Source organism: Aspergillus bombycis (assembly GCF_001792695.1).
Source record: "Aspergillus bombycis strain NRRL26010 chromosome Unknown contig00061, whole genome shotgun sequence".
NCBI classification, from domain to species: domain Eukaryota; kingdom Fungi; phylum Ascomycota; class Eurotiomycetes; order Eurotiales; family Aspergillaceae; genus Aspergillus; species Aspergillus bombycis.
This window is the reverse complement of record NW_019170063.1, coordinates 1-18,449: the sequence shown is the minus strand read 5'-3', so window position 1 is coordinate 18,449 and position 18,449 is coordinate 1. Positions and strand designations below refer to the sequence as shown.

The following is an 18,449-nucleotide window of genomic DNA, read 5'->3' as shown; positions in this document are numbered from 1 at the left end:
AAAAAAGGAACCAAATTCAGGATCCAGTTTTAGTTCTTAGACCGCGAGCCCTTAGGCACACGGGCAAGCCAGTAAATGAACACCGCGGCGGCGATGTTGAAGACAATGAAGGCCCACATGATACCGAAGTTGCGCCACCGGTCCTCGTAGTAACTGCTAACCGCAGACAAGAAGGTGTCTGTACTTGAGATCTGGCAGAAGGAGCAGGAATCGGTGGCATTGTTGTTTTCCAGGTAGCCGCCGACGGATCCGATGTAATCGCTCATGTAGTTGTAACAGGTGGTGTTGGGTGGCGGGGTGAGGTGCAGGAATTCGACCTTTTCGCAGACGGCGGTGCTACGACCGACACCTGTTGAGAGCATTCCCGATACTAGGTATGTGAATGGGGAAACGCGGTACATGAAGATCCAAAACCCGGGGAGGGTTTCGGGGGTGGCGAGGACACCACAGAAGATCAGACACAGGGAGAAGAGCAAGTTTGCAAGATTGCCACCTGTCTCAGCGAGCTCGATACCAGCGATCATCATGTGCGCGAAGGTAGAGGTAAACAGGAGGAAGGAGAGAATAAGCAGCCACATAAGGGCTCCACGCTCATGGACACTGTCGGTGGCTTCAGCATTGCGATAGAGACCAATTGGGTAGTACCAGCAAACAAAGATAATGACACTCATAAGAGCATTCCAGGGGAGCTCAACCAAGATGTTGGCTGTCATGAATGCTTTCCAGGAGTATGCCTTGGAAGGTCTTTCACGAGCCTCGTAGAGGGCACGTTGAGTAACAAAGTTGGGCATAATTTGTTGAACAAGATTACCGAAGATAGTCATCAACATGAAGATACTGAACATCTGGTTTTGGAGACCCTGTCTGCTGTTTTCTGCGTGGAAAAAGGAGAAACCGATGTAGAGAGATGTTAGAATGCAGAGAGTTGCCTTGGAGTAGATGTAGACTGGTGTCCGCCAGTACTGGGAGAACACGCGGACCAGACACTCGTACAACTGGACACTAAAGGGTGCGGCGAACTCGTTGAAGCTATTTTCGTCGCTGTGAGAATGATCAACTGACTTCTGTGAAAGTGTAGATTTCAGCTCTGCAAGGTGATTGCGGACAGCTTCACGCTCAGGACTCTCACGCCACACGGCAGGCCAGTCAATATCACTGTGTGATCCGGGAGCGGCACCAATGACTTCAAGCATCCATTCAGCCGGGTTCGCCTCGAGAGGGAGTTTCGGGGCACCGTTTCGTTCGAAATAGCTCGCGAGAGTAGAGGATTTGTCTCCAATTTCACCGAAATACACGGTCTTACCACCTCTGGCCAGGAAGAGTAGACGGTCAAAGCGCTGGAAGAGCATAGCGGAAGGCTGATGAATGGTGCAAAGAATAGCTTGACCATGCTTAGTCAAGGTATCAATAAGATCAAGAATAGACCAGGAAGTTTGACTGTCCAGACCGGACGTGGGCTCGTCGAGGAACAGAAGCAGCTGGGGTTTGGCAGCCAATTCAACACCGATGGTCAGACGTTTCCGCTGTTCGACATTTAGACCTGTACAGTGTTAGACATGAACGAAGTATAGGAATGCACGGAAAGTAAGAGGATATCGGCAGAGTGACGGGAATTTACCTTCACCAGGAACACCAACGACCGCATCTGCGTACGCTTCCATTCCAAGCAGTTTAATAACCTCTTCGACATAATCGAGCTTTTCCTGACGGCTAACATGTGCAGGCTGGCGAAGGATAGCACTGAATCTCAAGGCCTCACGCACAGTGGTGGTATGAAGGTGAAGATCTTGTTGCTGAACATAACCCGTCTTTCGCTGGAAGGATTGATCGCGCAGACGGCCATCGACCAGCATCTCACCACTTACCACACCCATTGTCACACGAGTAGCAAGTACATCCAGGAGCGTTGTTTTACCAGCACCGGACACACCCTATAGAACAACGTAAGCAACAGAAGAAAAATATAACGAGGTCGCGACTGTAAGCTTACCATGAGAGCGGTACAAGTACCGGGCTTGACCCAGCCATCGACATGATCGAGAATGCGCCGAGGTTCACTCTTGATCTTAATGTCGTAACACACATCCTGCCAGTGGAAAATGGCCTCTTGCCTCTGAATCGCAGCACCTGCGCCGGCATTGGAATCGTTCGTCTTCTCAGTGGCGGATACGTCGTTGTGGGTCTCAACATCAGCCGCACCACGAGAATAATGACCACGGCGGAAGAGCAGAACTTCACCCTTGGACTTAGCCTCCGAAATGAACTCAGTAGCAGTCAAATAGGTGATCATAAAAAACACCATGAAGGCAAACATGATACCCAGGTTTCTCCACTTGTGGCTCTGATAGTATTGGAAACTCTGATGGAGGTAGTCGTCGCCGTAAACATATTCAGAACCAGCAACAGCACCGACTGTAGAGCAAATCTTATACTCCAGAGAGACATCATTGTAGCTTGGGACAAGCTCGGCGGCAGAGCATTTCCATTTGGTGTTGTGAAATTCATTGACCATTAAGCTTTCGAAGCCATAGGCAATGGGATCAAGGTAGTTCATCCATCGCGACCAACCAAGCATGTTCCGAGTAGGGATGGTGAAACCGGTATAAATAACCAGACCCAGAATAAGAATGGCGGCAGGCACCAAAGCTTGAGAGAGGGTCCTGGAAGAAGCGGCTATCGTACGGAAAAGCATGGACATGGTCATAGTAGTCACGAACGTAAACAGAAGAAACACGAAGAATGGACCCGGTTCACGGCGAAGATTTGTCATGAAATAAAGGGTGATGTTGAATGTTATTGCATTTGTGATTTTGTAGGGCATGTCACAAAGCATAGATGCGATAGCTTCGGCGAATGGATGATACATAGCGTAACGGGCCTGTTTCTCAACAATGGGACGTTGTGCGTACAGAGTCAAGATCTATGCGGCGAACTGATTAGTGTTGTCTTAAAGCTAATGAGGGGAAATAACTGCACGTACCTCGAGCGCACTGGAAAATGCGTTCAGCAACACAGCAAAGAAAAGTAAAGCGCCACGCGAATAGAAACTCGACGTATCATGTTTCAGATTATAGAAAACACTTCCAATAATCAAGGCCATAATGAAATTTCCAATCAATTGACTCATGGTCAAACTGGAATCACCCTTAAGACGTTGAAACCCGCGGATCATGCAGAGTCTGACCTGTTCGTAGATGGAAACTGTATACGGAGACCCCACGCGCCTGCAGGAAGATACGATTAGCACCCAGAGAGATTTCTTGCATCTTGCCAATGAACTTACTGGTTTTTCGCCTGCATGGCTCTGCGGGACTCAACGAATTTCTTAACTGATTCACCACCCAGTGGGAACTCCCGGTTGTATTCTTCAATTTCCCCGATCAATTTCGCATATGCCTCGCTGTTCTTCCAGGCGGCAGCGAATTCATCTGGGGTCCGTGGAACCTTGCCCTCGTAGCCCTTCTTCACAATACGTTCAGATGGACTGGTAAGGGAGGTAAGGAAATCGGCAGTCGTTTGTCGCTCCGGACATTCGAATCCCATGTTAGTGAAAAATTCCTTTGCTTCATCTGTGCGACCAAAGTAGATCTGTCTGCCTTCATACAAAACAGTTACTTTGTCGAAGACATCGTAAGCGCTCTGAGAAGCCTGGTAGATAGCCACTGCAACTGTGGCACCAGCATATTTTGTCATCAGATTCAGGGTCTTGCAGAACTCCAAGGCGTTTGCACTATCCAGACCACGGGTACTGTTATCCCAACACTGGAGAGGACTGCCGCTGAGAGTCGCCTCTGCAATACTGACACGCTTTCTCTCACCACCACTGACGCCACGGACAAAGTCATTACCGACTCTTGTGTTAATGGTATGCGTAAGACCAAGCATGGCCATCACAACATCGCGCATGTGCTCGGCGTATTGCTCTCTCGAGACGCCGGGGAACCGATTCCGTGGACAACGGGTAAGTGCAGCGAATTTTAGAGTGTCACCAACAGACAGCTGAGGAAAGTGAACATCGGTTTCGGCGTTATAGATAGCTTCACCACGGAACTGTCTCCGCATTTGTTTTGCGGGAATACCCTGGTAGTTTAATTCGGAATTATCGTCCATATAGATACCGTTCATCTCACCAGCGAGTGTTTTCAAGAAAGTCGAGCATCCGCTTTTTCATTGATTAGCATGCTACAATCCTATTAGTAGTGGAGAGAATCCTTACCTTCCAGGTCGTCCCAGCACGACCAACATCTCACCGCTCTTCACAAGGCCGTCAAAGTCACGCAGAATCTGAATCTTCTGCTTACCTGTGCCAGTGACTGCACGGAACAGGGCACCAACTTGAAGGACCATGTTGAACACATCCTTTTGGTAATCCGTCGGACTTCCATAACCGTGAACACTGAGGTTGCGGAACGAGATACCGGCTTCACGCCTGGGGTGTCTTTCCGGATCACGAGACGTAAGGGCTAACAGGTTCTTCATCCAGTTCTTTGCCTTGAAGTTGGGGCCAAGAGGGTTCAAAGTGGAATCCTCCTTGGTTTCCAAGAATGGGTTCTCCACATTCTGGCTGACAGAGAATCTCGTCGATTGGCGGGTCAGATGCTGTGCCAGGCGTGTAACCTCCGCTTCTGCGATCTGCTCATCGTATTTGGATGCATCTTTGTCTAGTTTGTCCAAAGCGGTATCGGACGTTCTTGCGCTGTCGTTTTCCTCGAAGATAGCCAATGGCTCCCCTCCGGTCACAGGAGCTGCGCCCTCAGCTTCACCTTGAGCGCCGACTGTTCGGGCGGGGTTGAGATTAGGGTTTATAGTCCCCAGAAGAGACATGGTGGTAAGAAGGTAGAGGCGTCCAGCCTCGAGGTAGTATTAAGAGGTACTAAAAAGGGAATGCAAACGACCGTGCAGGGGTATAAGGGGTATATTAGAGTATATATATTATTATTATAAGAGTTCGTCCATGTGTTCAGATCTGTAAAAGAGAAGAACGTAGATAATCAGGGGGAAGGAGGAGGGGACCATCTAATAATAAAGGCCCCTAACGCCTTCATACTAGCTACGGTAAACTCCGTATTTGTTTCTTATTTCCGTTCCAGACGAAGAAAAGGTAATCTAATGAAAAGACTATGAAGATCAAAGTCTGGGCCACTCGTCAAATTTAACTCCAACAAATGAGAATGAAGAGTTGAAACGAGCAAGCGAATCGGGTCCTGGAAATTTAGGCGTCCGGACCCATCGACAATACAGCAAAGCCGAGTATTTCTCTCCCGCTGCGTACAATACAACCGGGTCACAGGATAAGCGAATCCCGTTCTTATTCTAGTAATAAAAGCAGATATCATGCATTCATTGGGTCACCACTGGTCAGCTCTGTTTGACGTTTACGGGGCGTGTCCCTGAAAAAGCTACGAGCTTTTCCGCTTAAGGCTGACTCGATCCATGTGTCTGAGAACAGATTGCCTGATGACTCATGTCTACTCTGTAGGCAGTCATCGATAGTCATCATGACTCCGGAAGCACCTTAAAGGTTAAAACTTATAATACGCAGGTTATTGGCGATCCCGCGTATGTAGGACAACACACCAGGTGAGGCTCAATATCAAGTTACATAGGTTACACCGACATTGATCACACAATTAATTGTGCTTTAAAAGCAATTAAAAAAAAGACTTGCACTTAGTTGGGTTACACCATGAGCTTGGTATGCCCATAAGTTGAGAAGACATGCAGTGTGGAACATCTCGTAAGATTCGTATTCCCGTATACATTGTCGCCAAGAAAGGCAAATGATGGCCAGAAAAATTCTCTGTTGCACAAAAACGTGGCAATATAGATTTTCCCGAGCTTGAAACCTGGTGCATTGACCTCAAGTAGTTTAGTCTCTGTGGGAAGTGGGGCGGGAACTGCAAAATCCGTTGTCCGGGTTCTTCGCCTCCTTTACGGTACAGTATCGGGTGCGCCAGATCCGAGATCCTTCTACGGAGTATTTATCTGTTATTTTCCTATTCTAGCTGCATTCCGTGCTGAATTCCAGCGGTTGCCCCTTTCGGACAGCTGAGGTAAGCTCCGATAACCTAAAGGTGATGCTCTCAGATGTACTACTACTACTAGTAGTGTCTATTGTATGCACTCTCTGCACCAACCCCCAAGGTTTTCCTGTCGACGGAGGATATCCTCCCCACATATTTATCCCTCGGGCCCTCGGTTGAATGGATAACATTCAGACAAGTTAGATCCATCTGAAGTCCGAAATTTCTTTAGAGTTGGATAAGAACCTGGTCATGGCGCACCTATCTAGATCTGGATAATGATCACGCCTCGGGTGACCACACTACCGGATAAATTGTACCCTCAATCACAGCTTATTTCTACTACCGTTAATCTGGAGATAGAGTGGAGTTAAGGCATCCATAACATAGTCTACGTATCAACTTGTGCCTAATCGATGTTACCTAATTGGGATCAGGCTTTACTTCACTAACTAGACCACGGTTACGCTTATCAAAGTCTAGAAGTTCTGTATCTCGGGATCTGTCACATCCGGGCCTTGTGTACATCGCCAACTGGCATACATCACAATAGTATACATCACAATAGTATACGTAACATACAACGACAGCAGTGGTCCAGATTAAGCCTAAATATACAGGGCATATGCAAGCATATACAAGTGGAGGCCTCGGGCTCTCTCAGGTACAGTGAGAATAAGACTAATACACGGCTGTTGAGCTGATATATTACAAGGGCTTATGCTGAGGATTCAACTTTCAAATAGGGCTTGTCCCCCTTATGACCGACAGTGGTAGTGTTGAGGGGTATTCTCCAGTTGAACTAAGGCTCGTCCCGTACCCAGGCTAGCACACCATCTTATCAACTGTATTGTCACATCGGCTCAACTTACTGCGTACATAGTATATACCGCAAGACAGACCTTTCAGTGGCAATATCTTACCGCTTATGCGATTCTAGACTCGAAGTTCATAGAACCCGGGAATATATATGTTTGTCCGTCTCGTGTTTTTGGTAGATCTTGATCTGTTCTATCTGCATATTCCGTAAACGTCTCGTTCCACGCTCAAGAATGAGAGGATGTTAAATGTGTCCTCATTAGCCCACCAAACAAGGCCACCCCTCTACACATTGTCTGGTACCCAGAGTCGTTCATCTAAGAAGATTGCTGACAGCCAAGGCTGCTGCACATGACGACCTCTCTGCGGGCAAAGATCTTGTCCTCATTAAAAACAAATGGTGCAGTGGAAGTAAATTTTGCTGTTGTGATGGCGTATCTAGTAGGTATTGGCAATCCAACCGGTTGGTTCCTAAAGTCCTCGGGCTCTAAATATTGTGTATAAAGTATGTGGTTTCCATATACTAAATACCGTGTAGTTGTTGAATATATCTAAATTATCCTGCATAATAACGATATCAAGACCACAAGGCCACCAACAGCCCACCATTTCTGGAAAGTGCGCATGTAGTCTTCCAGGCCTATAGGTCAAGGTCCAGCAGCAGCTTTCGTTTGATCTTCTACGGGCATATCGACCTTGCCTCCCTTGTATTATAAAGAGAAGCTACAACCAATTATTTTGTTTACCGACTTAGGAAACTTGAACAGCCCAAACGTCCGTATCAAAGACGCCAGTACGCTTATCTTGCAACTTGGTGGGAATGCGGTTCTCCTCGTTGCCTTTGTTCACGGTATAGTCCAAACGTGAGGGAAGGAAGCTCTGTCCTTGGAGGGTGTACGGCCATGGAGGTCGGCGCAAGAATGATCAATTCTTGTGAATTCTGGTGGTAATAGGCGGGGAGCCGCCGCCTAGCATTTATCAATGCTAGGTAATCGCAGTGCCACTCCAGGAACACCGCTGCATGCAAGTGCGAAGGAGCAGATCCTCAAACGACCACTCCAGCGCAATACGATGCGCATGCTCCCCGGGCTCCTATCCATGAGAATATTTATGCTTGGTATGTATCTTGATCTTCTTGTCCCTCTCCAAGAGTTAAGTGGGTCTAGCTTTCAGCGACAAACGTCAACCCGGATGCCGGTTTGGTACCAAGGCGAAGCCTTTCTTGGAAGATGTTATGTTTTACAGATGTAGGGAACATCGTGGATCCAACATGCTCGATATTGTTCGTGATCATTATCGTATCAAATTTGAAAGAGACTAGTTAAACAGGTCTAGTTTGACTCCATGAATTGCCCTCGGCTAGTTTGCATACAGTACAAGTACAGCCCATAGTGAGATCTACGACTCTTCTTCTTCCTCGTCACTTTCGTCGTCGATCGGTTCGACAAGGAGATTGCCTCCTCGACCGATCTTGTCTCGGATGGTCCCTCCGGCACCGACTTCATATACAACCCGGGGCATAGGGGAAACGAGTCGAAACCAGTACTGGTGCTCAAACCCAACTGGCTTCTCGATATCCGTGGGTTTCTCGTGGGTCTCTTGCAGGATATCATAGCACTCAACGTATGCATACAGTTCTTCAAGGTCAGCTTCTGGCGCGAACTTCCGAATCACACGTTCGCCTGAAGGCAGTCGAATGCTAACACGAACGGCATCTTTGACATCCGCGCTCGGTTCGTCTGGGATAGCCTGTGCCCGCCAACGCTTCCACTGCTGAAGATCGTGGAGCCGCTTCTCCTCCGCGGCTTGGCGTTCGGCAGCCTCTTGTTCCTCCCGTTGTCTAACTGCCTCGGCTTCCCGTCTTTGTCTCGCTCGCTCTCGATCAATGGCCAAAGAACGTTCGTAGGCGGAGTCTTGTTGCTCCCGTAGACTGCGAGAAGCCTGTTGCTCGGCACGAGTGGCCCCGATCCTCTCTAGAGGCTCTTTGTGCTGTGAAATAGCGGCTCGAAGTTTCTCAGTAAATTCTGATGGCGACGTAGCTCCGGATATTCTAGAGACGACGGACATTGCCGTCGAGGATACATTGGGAGTGTGAACAATGGCAGCTGCAAAGGGGAACTTGGTGCACCGGAGAGAGTTTGCGACCTGGTATGCCTCCGAATCTTGCACATTACCTCCCCAAACAATGACGTCGTTTTGCGGGTCATTGACAAAATCGATGGCCTCCCGGGACAAGAGGGTGTCCCGGACCCAACCGTTCGTGTCATCATGCTCAGGAGCCAGGAGAACCACGAGAAGAAATTTGAGGTCACGATGGGCTTTTTCTAGAGCCATATTGTATCCATTCTCCAAGAAAGGCAGTGTGTTGGCACCGTATTCCTCCTCGAACTCTCGAATGAACCTGGCGGCCGTGTCTTTGGGCCCCAGCGGACGGCGTCCATTGGTGTTCCGTTGCGTACCGTGAAGAGCTGAGCTGGCCGTTGTATTGAAGAAACGGGGAAGGAAAGGGAACAGAGTTCCAAACAGGCGGAAGGAACTGTAAAGTAATCGGTATAGAAGATTGATCGGGGTGAACAGAAGAGCTAGTAGGAAAGGTGGACGATAAACCGGTTGTCCTTCTGGTTGAGTCTCAACTCGGGGAGCAGGATCGGCGGCACGCACAGCCGAGGAGAAATTTGCGGTGAGGTCATCTGTCATGAGATTTTGGGTTTGACGACTAGGTCGAGGAGGAGGGGTATTGAGAGCTGCACGGGCTTCTTCGACTGGGTCTGGACCTTCCCCATCGAAAAACTTCGAGATAGCGATCTTCGGTTTGATCGGTTAGCCACCGCTATCACTCAACCAACTTGTTACATATGAGATCGGCCATACCTGCACATTCCATTGTGAACGACGCAACAAGGGAATAGCTTCCGACGGCTCCTGACCCGTTACAGCTATGTAGGTGTCTAGAGCAGACCTTTCGCTGTCGGAGAGCTGGGAGATATCAAGCCCCGAAGAGGTCATTGTCAACCAATGGCTCGATCCATACAATTAAAGGAATCGCTGTCGCAAGAGGCTTGTCGGGATGAACGGAGAGGTCCTAGTAGCTAATGGCGTTGGCCGTAACAGCGACACAGGGAATAAGCCTGAAGATATTTTGAATACAAAATGATTGAATAAAAGACTCTTCAAAGGAAAAGGCGCCAGGAAGCCCAAAGACACAAGAAATACCAGGGTAGTGACTACTGGTCAACGTCGATGACTTAGCTGTCCTCTTACTAGAGCTCCGTCATCGCCGCCTCGAGTTTAGCGGTAGACGCGCGCTTGGTGACAGCACATGGTCCGTGCACAGGCCATTCCGGAGTTGGACGCTCACAGACCATCTCATTCCATTCCCTCTCTCGCCTTCCCCTCTCCCCGCAGGCCCTTTTATCCCCATGTCGCCTCGCGAAACCCTCTTCAACCCATCCGTGGCATGAAGACGGCGTTATGTTCCTAGTCTTCGGGTGGTGATTCATCGGCTCTTTTTGTTAGATTGTATATTCCCTCGCGTTGAGGGCGGCGCAATTTGGAAATACGTATCCGTCTTTGGCTTGTTGCAAATTGCCCTAGCAAAACCCTTTGTTCAAGGGCGTGACGCAAGTGTCACCCACTGGTTGGATTAGGCTGCAATTTCATTCAGTAGAGGAATGTGGTTTCCTCTAGATATACTTGGTCGTCCGGTTTTTCTTTGTTCTGAGTCAATGGATATCGTTTTACGTTGATCCCCCACCGAATCGTGGATTGAGATACAATGGCTTCCGCAGGGAAGCCTGCCCTGGATGACTCCCGCCGGGCGACGGGATCGCCTAAAATGAAGGCACGAGGTTAGTCCGACATGCATTTGGATTCACAATGCGGGGAATTTTAGTTGACCTGACACGATGTGTTGCTGTCTTGGTAGAGAATGCGAAAGATACCCTATGTCGAAATGTGACCATATATGGTCGTTGTCGATATGAAGATAAAGGTGCCGCGATAATCCCTTAGCCCATTGCCGCATGTATCATCATTACGAACTTCATCTGACCTTGGCATTTATTCCCGAAAGGATGCGCCTTCAATCATGACCCGCATAAAGTGAATACAACATATCAATCCGACAGGTTGGCATACCCGGGCAGCGAACTGAACTTCTCTGCATGAAAAGTTCAGCTTCGACGTGTAGTGACAATGACTTACGTGGATTGTACCAGTAGCAACAACAGTAGAAGACGGTTGAACGTCGACTCCCCGAGCTTTACACCCTCCCTACTATCCTCCAACGGCTCTTCGCCAACTACAGCTTCAGTTACAGCGAAGAAAGCTGCAACAATATCCCCCAAGGCTGCCAATGCAGCTCCGTTCCAACCAAGGAATATAACTTCACGTATGTCAAGATGACCCTTCACTTACTGGTGCACCATTGCCCACTGACTCAAAGCAGGATCCAATACCAGCACCCCGTCGGGCCGTGCTGAAACAATGACGCCAGACTGGTCTGTGGCTGAAGTGCAGGAATTTGTGCCTCAAGGCTTCGATACCACCCACATGGTAAGGCTGCACCTGCCCAGTGAAAATGCAAACAAAAAACCGAAAATAAAATAAAATTCCCTTATCCATGCCATTCACTCTGCTGCCTTTTTAACCCCGCACCCTACCACTCTGTCTACTTAAGAATTCCTGTCGACAGAGTTACCGAGACTATCGGTAGTTGGCATCCTGCATTTGTTAGATTAGGCAACTCTATTGCTATCAAGATGCAGGGCGTTTGGACGGACTGCGGCTACATGCCTGCGGCCCTCTATACCTCTCCCATTTGTCAATTTTCACCACAGTCCCATTCCATGACGCCCTCTACGGGCCCTTCTCCTTATACCTCGACTAACGCATGTCCTCAGGCCTCCCTCCAAGGGAATAGTAACGGTGGCGTTCCTACGACGAGCCCATTTGATCCTTTTGTGACAGCTTCGAACCCCCTTTCCGCTGCGAGTGCGGTCGGACCAGTCCAGGCAAACCCTTTTGCACATGATACTGCGGCTGCTGCCGCTGCGCTGGGCGGCGCCTTTTTCGCCGGACAGTCTGGCTTCCAACAACCAGTAGGTCTCCAGCCACTTGAAACTATGGGCTTGTCTTACGTTATCATCCTTATTGCAGGTCCAGTACCATTTGTATGCACCTATTGGCCCTCATAGCCAAAACACTCTGGGTTACCAACGGAATGTCCATGATCTTTTCCTTCCCAATGACTTCCGAGAGGAATTGCAGAAGAAAGCCGCAGCTACACTACAAACCTTGCCAAGTATATTGATTCCATTCATGAGCCATATCCAACGGAACTGACTAGAAGCCAGATACCCAACTACCCGCTCAAGTCGATTACTTCCATTCCCTTGTCCCATTGGACCTAAATCACCAGAAGAACGCAACCATTTTTGGCTTCCCCAGTTGGGTATACAAAGCGCAGTCCGGCAAAGATGGTAATTTCTATGCTCTTCGAAGACTAGAAGGTGAGCTCCTCTTTTATTGTTTTTATGAAAAGTTCCCAGCTGACTCGCCCCCAAGGCTTTCGCTTGACAAACGAGAAAGCGATCCGATCGGTTCAGGCGTGGAAACGAGTTTGTAATGGAAGCGTTGTAACAGTCCACGATGCGTTTACCAGCAGGAGCTTCCAAGACAGCTCGCTGATCTTTGTCACTGACTACCACCCTCTCTCCAAAACACTTGCTGAACAACACCTGGGTACTGGGAATAGGTTCCAAGGTCGGCATACTACGCATATTCCGGAGCAGGTCCTGTGGGGTTATATGACCCAGATCGCAAACGGCCTCAAGGCCATCCACAGCAACGGACTTGCCGCAAGGATTCTTGATCCCAGTAAAGTTCTAGTCACCGGCAAAAACCGCATTCGCCTGAACGCCTGTGCTATCATGGATGTGGTCCAGTATGATACCCAGCGGTCAATCGCGGACCTCCAACGCCAGGATCTGGTTAATTTCGGGCAACTCATTGTGACTTTGGGCGCCAATACTCCCAGTGTCATGCATAACCCCACCAAAGCCATGGAGCATTTCACCCGTGCTTACAGCCCACAACTCAAAAACTCGGTGTTCTGGTTACTAAATGGACTGCAAAAGGATCAAGACCGAAATGTTGACATCTTCATAACTGGCATTTCTTCACAATTAATGTCAACATTCGACTCCGCGCTTCATCTGGACGATGAATTGACGTCGGATTTGAGCCAGGAACTTGAGAATGGCCGTTTGGTCCGTCTGGTGACCAAGTTGAACTTCGTCAACGAGCGGCCGGAGTATGAGCACGACCGGCAGTGGTCGGAGAATGGGGAGCGATACTTCCTCAAGATGTTCCGCGACTACGTTTTCCATCAAGTCGATGCTCAGGGTGACCCGGTCGTTGACCTTGGTCATGTGCTTTCCTGTCTGAATAAGTTGGATGCGGGCACAGATGAGAAAATCACCTTGGTGAGTCGCGATGAACAAAGTTGCTTTGTCGTTAGCTACAAAGACATCAAGAAAGCATTGGAGTCGTCATTTCAGGCGCTCCTGAAGCCAACCAGAAGGCTTCATTAAACAGCCCTACAGAGGGCCAATTCCATGATGGATTCCTTCCCACGGAGGGGAGACTACTTATATATGCGAAGGGAACTAGGTGAAGGAGATATCTCGTATGAAATGATCTGGCGATGTCTTTGCACATGGTTCTTATTTTGGAGGATACATTTTTAGAAACCTGCTCTCAGAAGACTGAGTCTCACGGCCGAGTTACCGATGCTTTATCTGTGCGGAAAGCTGGAATCGCACAATCCCCGTGTTGATTTTATTGCAACCTGGCAACTGATGCTTGCTTGCTTTGAAAATATGATGCCATTGATATACGAACGAAGATACAGATGCAATTGATTACAGACATATCACATTACTGGAATGGCTCGACAGACCTAGCATGTAGTCTATCTCGTAGAGTCAACTTTTGACATCATAAAAGTAGTCAGTCTAAACGATACTCGAGCCCAGCACATGACTCCAACTACAGGTCAAAAGCATGAGCCCACAACTCCACCCCCTCATCGTAACCATCATGATCATTGTCCACCCACTCCGCAAGCCGCTCCTTCAGATCCTCCACCGTCAACTCCTCGTTCCACTCATCCCACTCCGCCGCCCCCTCCACCACCTTCCTCGGCGGAACCAACACCCCATCCACAATATGTACATTCCCATCCCGCCCCAACGCATCCGCAACCGCCACCCGCTGGATCCCATTAACCTTCAACGAAGCATACGGTCCAAACCGCGCCACATCAACACTCAACCTCTTCTCCCCCAACAACGTCGGCAGATCCAAATGCGTGAACCCCTTGACGCCAAACGGCCGGATCTCGCCCTTCTCCGTGTAGATAACATCCGAATACAGCGTCCGGTCCGGAACGATATGGTACTTGAGCAGGGCGAGGAGGTATTTCTGGCCGTAGGGCGAGAATAAGAAGGCGTTGATTTTGAGGCCCAATTTGCTAAAGGCTGCGTTTGAGGGCGCGAAGATTGTGTGGCCTTTCTTGGTATCTTTGCCTTTGTTTTCTGGGATGGTGAGGTTGGTTTTGAGGAGGGCGAGGTCGAAGGTGCTGAATTTCGTGGGCACCAGGTCCAGTAGGGTTTTGGTTGTTGGGGGCGGCAGCAGGACGCTGGATATACCGTGGATTAGGCCGTTGGTGCCGGGCTGGGATTGTTAGTTTCTTTCTTTCTTTTTCGTTTTTTTTTCCTTTTCTTTTTTTTCTCCTCTCTGGGATCTGGTGGTTGGAGGGAGATGAGGGAGATGGGGTGAGTGAATCGACTTACGATATCGGGTGCTACAACCCGACTATAGAAGTTCAGCGTTAGACCTCTCCAGCCTGCTCGGACGGATAGTCTCTGCGGAAGTTTATCTCCCAGTGCTGGACTCTCCAATTCAGTCGGTAGGGTGTGGCTATGGAAGACGGTGCGGGCGTTCCAGAGTCCCGGGACTAGGTGGTACTTGATGACGGCGCGGATGAGCTCCTTGGGTGGTTTGTGGTCGTCGTGGTGTGGGATCTTCTTGAATGCGTCATCTGTGGGCGCGAAGAAAGTGTGGTTTGTTTCTGTCGAGTTGAGGAGCTTGACCAGTTCCTCGTCGTCTTTGATGAGCTTCGCCAGGATGGTGGTGTATTTGCTTTCGGTAATGAGCTCGTAAATAGTCTTGTCGGAGGGCGGGTGGTGTGGGGGGTGTAGCTGGGAGAAGGGGGGCAGCTGGGTGATGTCCTCAGGGAGGTATTCTGCGTCGTCATAGTCGTCCTCATCAAAGTAGTCGGAGTCTTCTGCGTCTACTGTGTCGAAGAGGGAAGTGAGGGTGTCGCCTAGGCCACTGTTTTGGATTTCGGATGCGGCGTCCACTAGTGAGAGTTGGAGGAGGTAATCGTCGAGGGCGACCTTATCATTTGCGTCTATGTTGTTGAGGTCGAGATCTTTTAGGGCTTGTTGGGGGGTGGGAATGAATAAGGCCGAGGAGAGGGTGGCTGTAACTGCCACCGTCCAGAGCTGGACCCTCATGGTGATTCAGTATAGGATCACTTAGGGTTCTTGAGATAAAGGTGATAAGGAGATTAAGTAGATGCGGGATCAACGTAGCTAATCAACGGGGTCAAGCTCTATTTATGTTAGAATATAGGCAGCCGATGCGAATATAATAAGCAGCGGCGTTAAGACTTTCCAACAAAGCCGATTGATCAGGATCCTTGAACATGCCCACCTTAAGCTGTCCAATCTGCGACGGTCTAGAGCATTCGTAATCGTATTCGTGACCGAAAATGGGATTTAGCTCTGGAGTTCTATGACGCTAGCTTACTGTCATATAACATGATGTCACAGGCTTAGCACGGTCACGCCATGAGGAGCATATCTTAGTGATCACTTTTCGTACAGCAAAGCTACGCGGATGAATAATGCCATGGACTTCATGACTCGTGATTCATTATTTTATTTCTGCGTTTAACTGCTTCCGACCATTCGCTTTCAGAATAGCCAAAGGCGGAGATAATACTCGGCCTTTGTGGAGACAGACCAAGACTTGCCAGGTGGGAGCTAGCAAGTTGAGAGATAGAGGGTATGGGTAAAGAAGTAGAGTGACACCAGTCCAAGCGTGCAAAGGTCAATAGAATACATTCCGCAATTGCCGTGATTGATATCGCATGAGAGCAGGGGGGCTCTTCCTGAAATTCGCAAAGACCAAAGATGTAAGACCAGGAGTCAGGAGTGGTCAGTATTATCCGTCGTGTGAGATTTCGTTTACTCCTCCGCCTGCACGAAGGGGTTGGCAATCTCTTCGCTGCCATCGGCAGGCGAGATGAGCACAATGAGAGTACCACGAGCAACAATTAAACCAAGAGAACGAGTGTTCTCGTTGCCCTCGTCATCTATTCACCGACCGTCAGAGTTAGGCAGAGACAATGGATAGACACCAGAGTCACCTACCGCGCATAGATTCTTTGACATCGTCGAGAACCAGGTTCATCAGTTGATCAAATCCCTTGAGCGTGCCGACGACTGTGCACTGGTTAGTGGATTCGGGAAAGTAAAAATTAAAAATAAAAGAAAACAAAATAGAAAGTTGATATGACAGGAGTGGACCTACCCTCTCTGCCACCATTGAACTTCACCCGAACCTCCTTATCCATATACTTGCTGAGGTCGAGGATGTTTTCCTTTTTGGGCTTCTCTTGCTGTTGCGCACCGCCACTGGCACCGCCACTTTTGGCATGACCGCCACGGCCGCCAGACCTGTCGTGGCCTCCGCCGCGGCCACGACCTCCACGGAAGGATCCTCGTTCGGACATGCTTGGCTGGGACAAAGTTTTTTGTTTTTGTTTTTTATTTTTTTCGAGTTTTTATTTGTTGATTTATTTCCTCGGTTATATTATAGAGAGGGGAAGAGATAGTAGTAAGACAAAAGAGAGGGGAACCGATGAGGGGAATTGTCTAGAATTGCGATGGGGGGTGGGTGCGTGGTGAGAGAGACCGGATCCCACTTTGGACTTGGTTGGTCCGTCAAATTGCAGGAAAGGATGGGGTGGAAGGGGGACGGATGTATGAGGGATTTTCGAGGAGGGGGCCGATTCAGTAGTAGGTCAGCGGCAAGAGAACAAATGTGCTGTGCCTCTGTGGTTCAACAATAATAGCAGCAGCAGCAGCAGTAGGTCAGCGGCAGGTAAGGTAGCCGTGAGAAGGAACCTGGAAGTCACGGGAACGGACCTCTGAGTATCACTGGGAAGGAAAAAACTCTGATAACACACAATTGCTGCGCGTCACACGGCCGACGGTGACCATACCTTACTCCCATCCCGTACTAGCGTGTATGAAATCCAGTCCACATGGGTGGTAAGAGGACAGTGGAGTGGACGGCCAGTCGGCCTTTACCCAATGGAGGTTGAGCTTAGGCAGCACCCTTACGGGCGGAGCGGCAAGTTGAGTTGGTCTCGGAGGGGACCTTTCCATCTGTACCAGTATCCTCCGTTTGGTGTTGGTGCGCCTCGGAGTTATACCTCAAAGAAAAGAAGGGAGCAAAACAGGTTTTTGTTCCTATCTATTAATTTCGAAGAATTCCAATATAAACCTCGTCACGGATGAACCTGGGATTTTAGGTTGTCATCGTCCTACCAATAGGCCGGCCATGCAAGGGGTTTCAGAACCCAGTCCCTAGGTTGGTATCTTTCTTCCCATCTGATATGAATTGATGCAATCAGAAGGGGTCATAACATAAGCCCCATTAAACTTCGGGAAAATAGCGGTATATCTTTCCAACACTAGCGTTAAAATTCCAATCCGATGCTAATCATAATAACAATCCAATCATAATCATAATCATAATAACATTGTACTCGGGAGTAAAAAAAAAAAAGCAATCTCTCAATAATGAGGTCTCATATCATCAGTCAAGGCAGAAAGAAAATGGCTCAACACACTCTCCTAGGCTGCCGGTATGGTCGAGTACCAAGTAAAAAACGGGCATGGGTGGTGACGATTCAGTTCCGAGCTCCCGGACCACACCGAATGGACGGCGGAAGAGACCGGCGGGACTCCGCCCGCTACGTGCTTGATTGCCTAAGGCGCAAAGGTGCTACTAGTACTTCTACGTTGTCTTGAGTCTTGACGGACCGCGACTAAGAGGGATCGGGTTAGATAAGACTTTCAGGATCGCCCAATCCCCCGGCTGTGGGTTCGGGTCCTTTCAGTCCAGCCATTCATCGTGTCCCACTCGGCATCATCGACCTTACGGAGGGGAGGAAAAAGACTGAAGGAAGAGAGCTTTTGCGTCCGTTCCGCTCACCGTCAGCAACTGCACCGTTGGGGGTTTCATTGGGTGTTTTGTTTCGCTCATGTCCTTTCCCCGGTGCTTTCACTGGATGAGAGTTGTCCTGACTACTATCTTCCATTCCAAGTCAGGAACGGAAGTGATTGGGTTGAATGACATTTCAACCCCCAGTTACACCTAAAGATAACCCATATTGATTCAACGAGCGCGATATTTCCCAGGAGAAACTTAACCTACCCAACGGCTATTCCGTTCCGTCCGCCTTTT

The 18,449-nt window shown here is 49.1% G+C and overlaps 5 protein-coding genes across 5 annotated transcripts; 1 reads left to right on the top strand and 4 right to left on the bottom strand.

The window, feature by feature from the left end:
• Window positions 1-29: 29 nt before the first annotated feature.
• On the bottom strand, window positions 30-4,824 carry ABOM_007755 (pleiotropic drug resistance family ABC transporter; the record flags this gene model as incomplete). The annotated part of the gene is made up of 6 exons (XM_022534884.1): window positions 30-1,540; window positions 1,619-1,931; window positions 1,991-2,920; window positions 2,981-3,224; window positions 3,284-4,162; window positions 4,217-4,824. The coding sequence occupies 6 exons, from the start codon at window positions 4,822-4,824 to the stop codon at window positions 30-32; spliced, it is 4,485 nt and encodes a 1,494-aa protein (XP_022387755.1).
• A 3,416-nt stretch (window positions 4,825-8,240) lies between these two features.
• ABOM_007754 (clathrin-mediated endocytosis regulator UBX3) lies at window positions 8,241-9,848 on the bottom strand (the record flags this gene model as incomplete). The annotated part of the gene is made up of 2 exons (XM_022534883.1): window positions 8,241-9,647; window positions 9,714-9,848. The coding sequence occupies 2 exons, from the start codon at window positions 9,846-9,848 to the stop codon at window positions 8,241-8,243; spliced, it is 1,542 nt and encodes a 513-aa protein (XP_022387754.1).
• Window positions 9,849-11,036: 1,188 nt separating this feature from the next.
• ABOM_007753 (PAN-complex poly(A)-binding subunit PAN3) lies at window positions 11,037-13,435 on the top strand (the record flags this gene model as incomplete). The annotated part of the gene is made up of 6 exons (XM_022534882.1): window positions 11,037-11,232; window positions 11,290-11,396; window positions 11,744-11,941; window positions 12,000-12,144; window positions 12,197-12,352; window positions 12,408-13,435. 6 exons carry the CDS (start codon window positions 11,037-11,039, stop codon window positions 13,433-13,435), a joined length of 1,830 nt encoding a protein of 609 aa, XP_022387757.1.
• Window positions 13,436-13,892: 457 nt separating this feature from the next.
• ABOM_007752 (fasciclin domain-containing protein) lies at window positions 13,893-15,424 on the bottom strand (the record flags this gene model as incomplete). The annotated part of the gene is made up of 2 exons (XM_022534881.1): window positions 13,893-14,579; window positions 14,699-15,424. 2 exons carry the CDS (start codon window positions 15,422-15,424, stop codon window positions 13,893-13,895), a joined length of 1,413 nt encoding a protein of 470 aa, XP_022387756.1.
• Window positions 15,425-16,159: 735 nt separating this feature from the next.
• ABOM_007751 (putative small nuclear ribonucleoprotein (LSM7)) lies at window positions 16,160-16,707 on the bottom strand (the record flags this gene model as incomplete). Its single annotated transcript, XM_022534880.1, has 3 exons — window positions 16,160-16,287; window positions 16,346-16,417; window positions 16,506-16,707. The coding sequence occupies 3 exons, from the start codon at window positions 16,705-16,707 to the stop codon at window positions 16,160-16,162; spliced, it is 402 nt and encodes a 133-aa protein (XP_022387758.1).
• Between the last annotated feature and the right edge of the window lie 1,742 nt (window positions 16,708-18,449).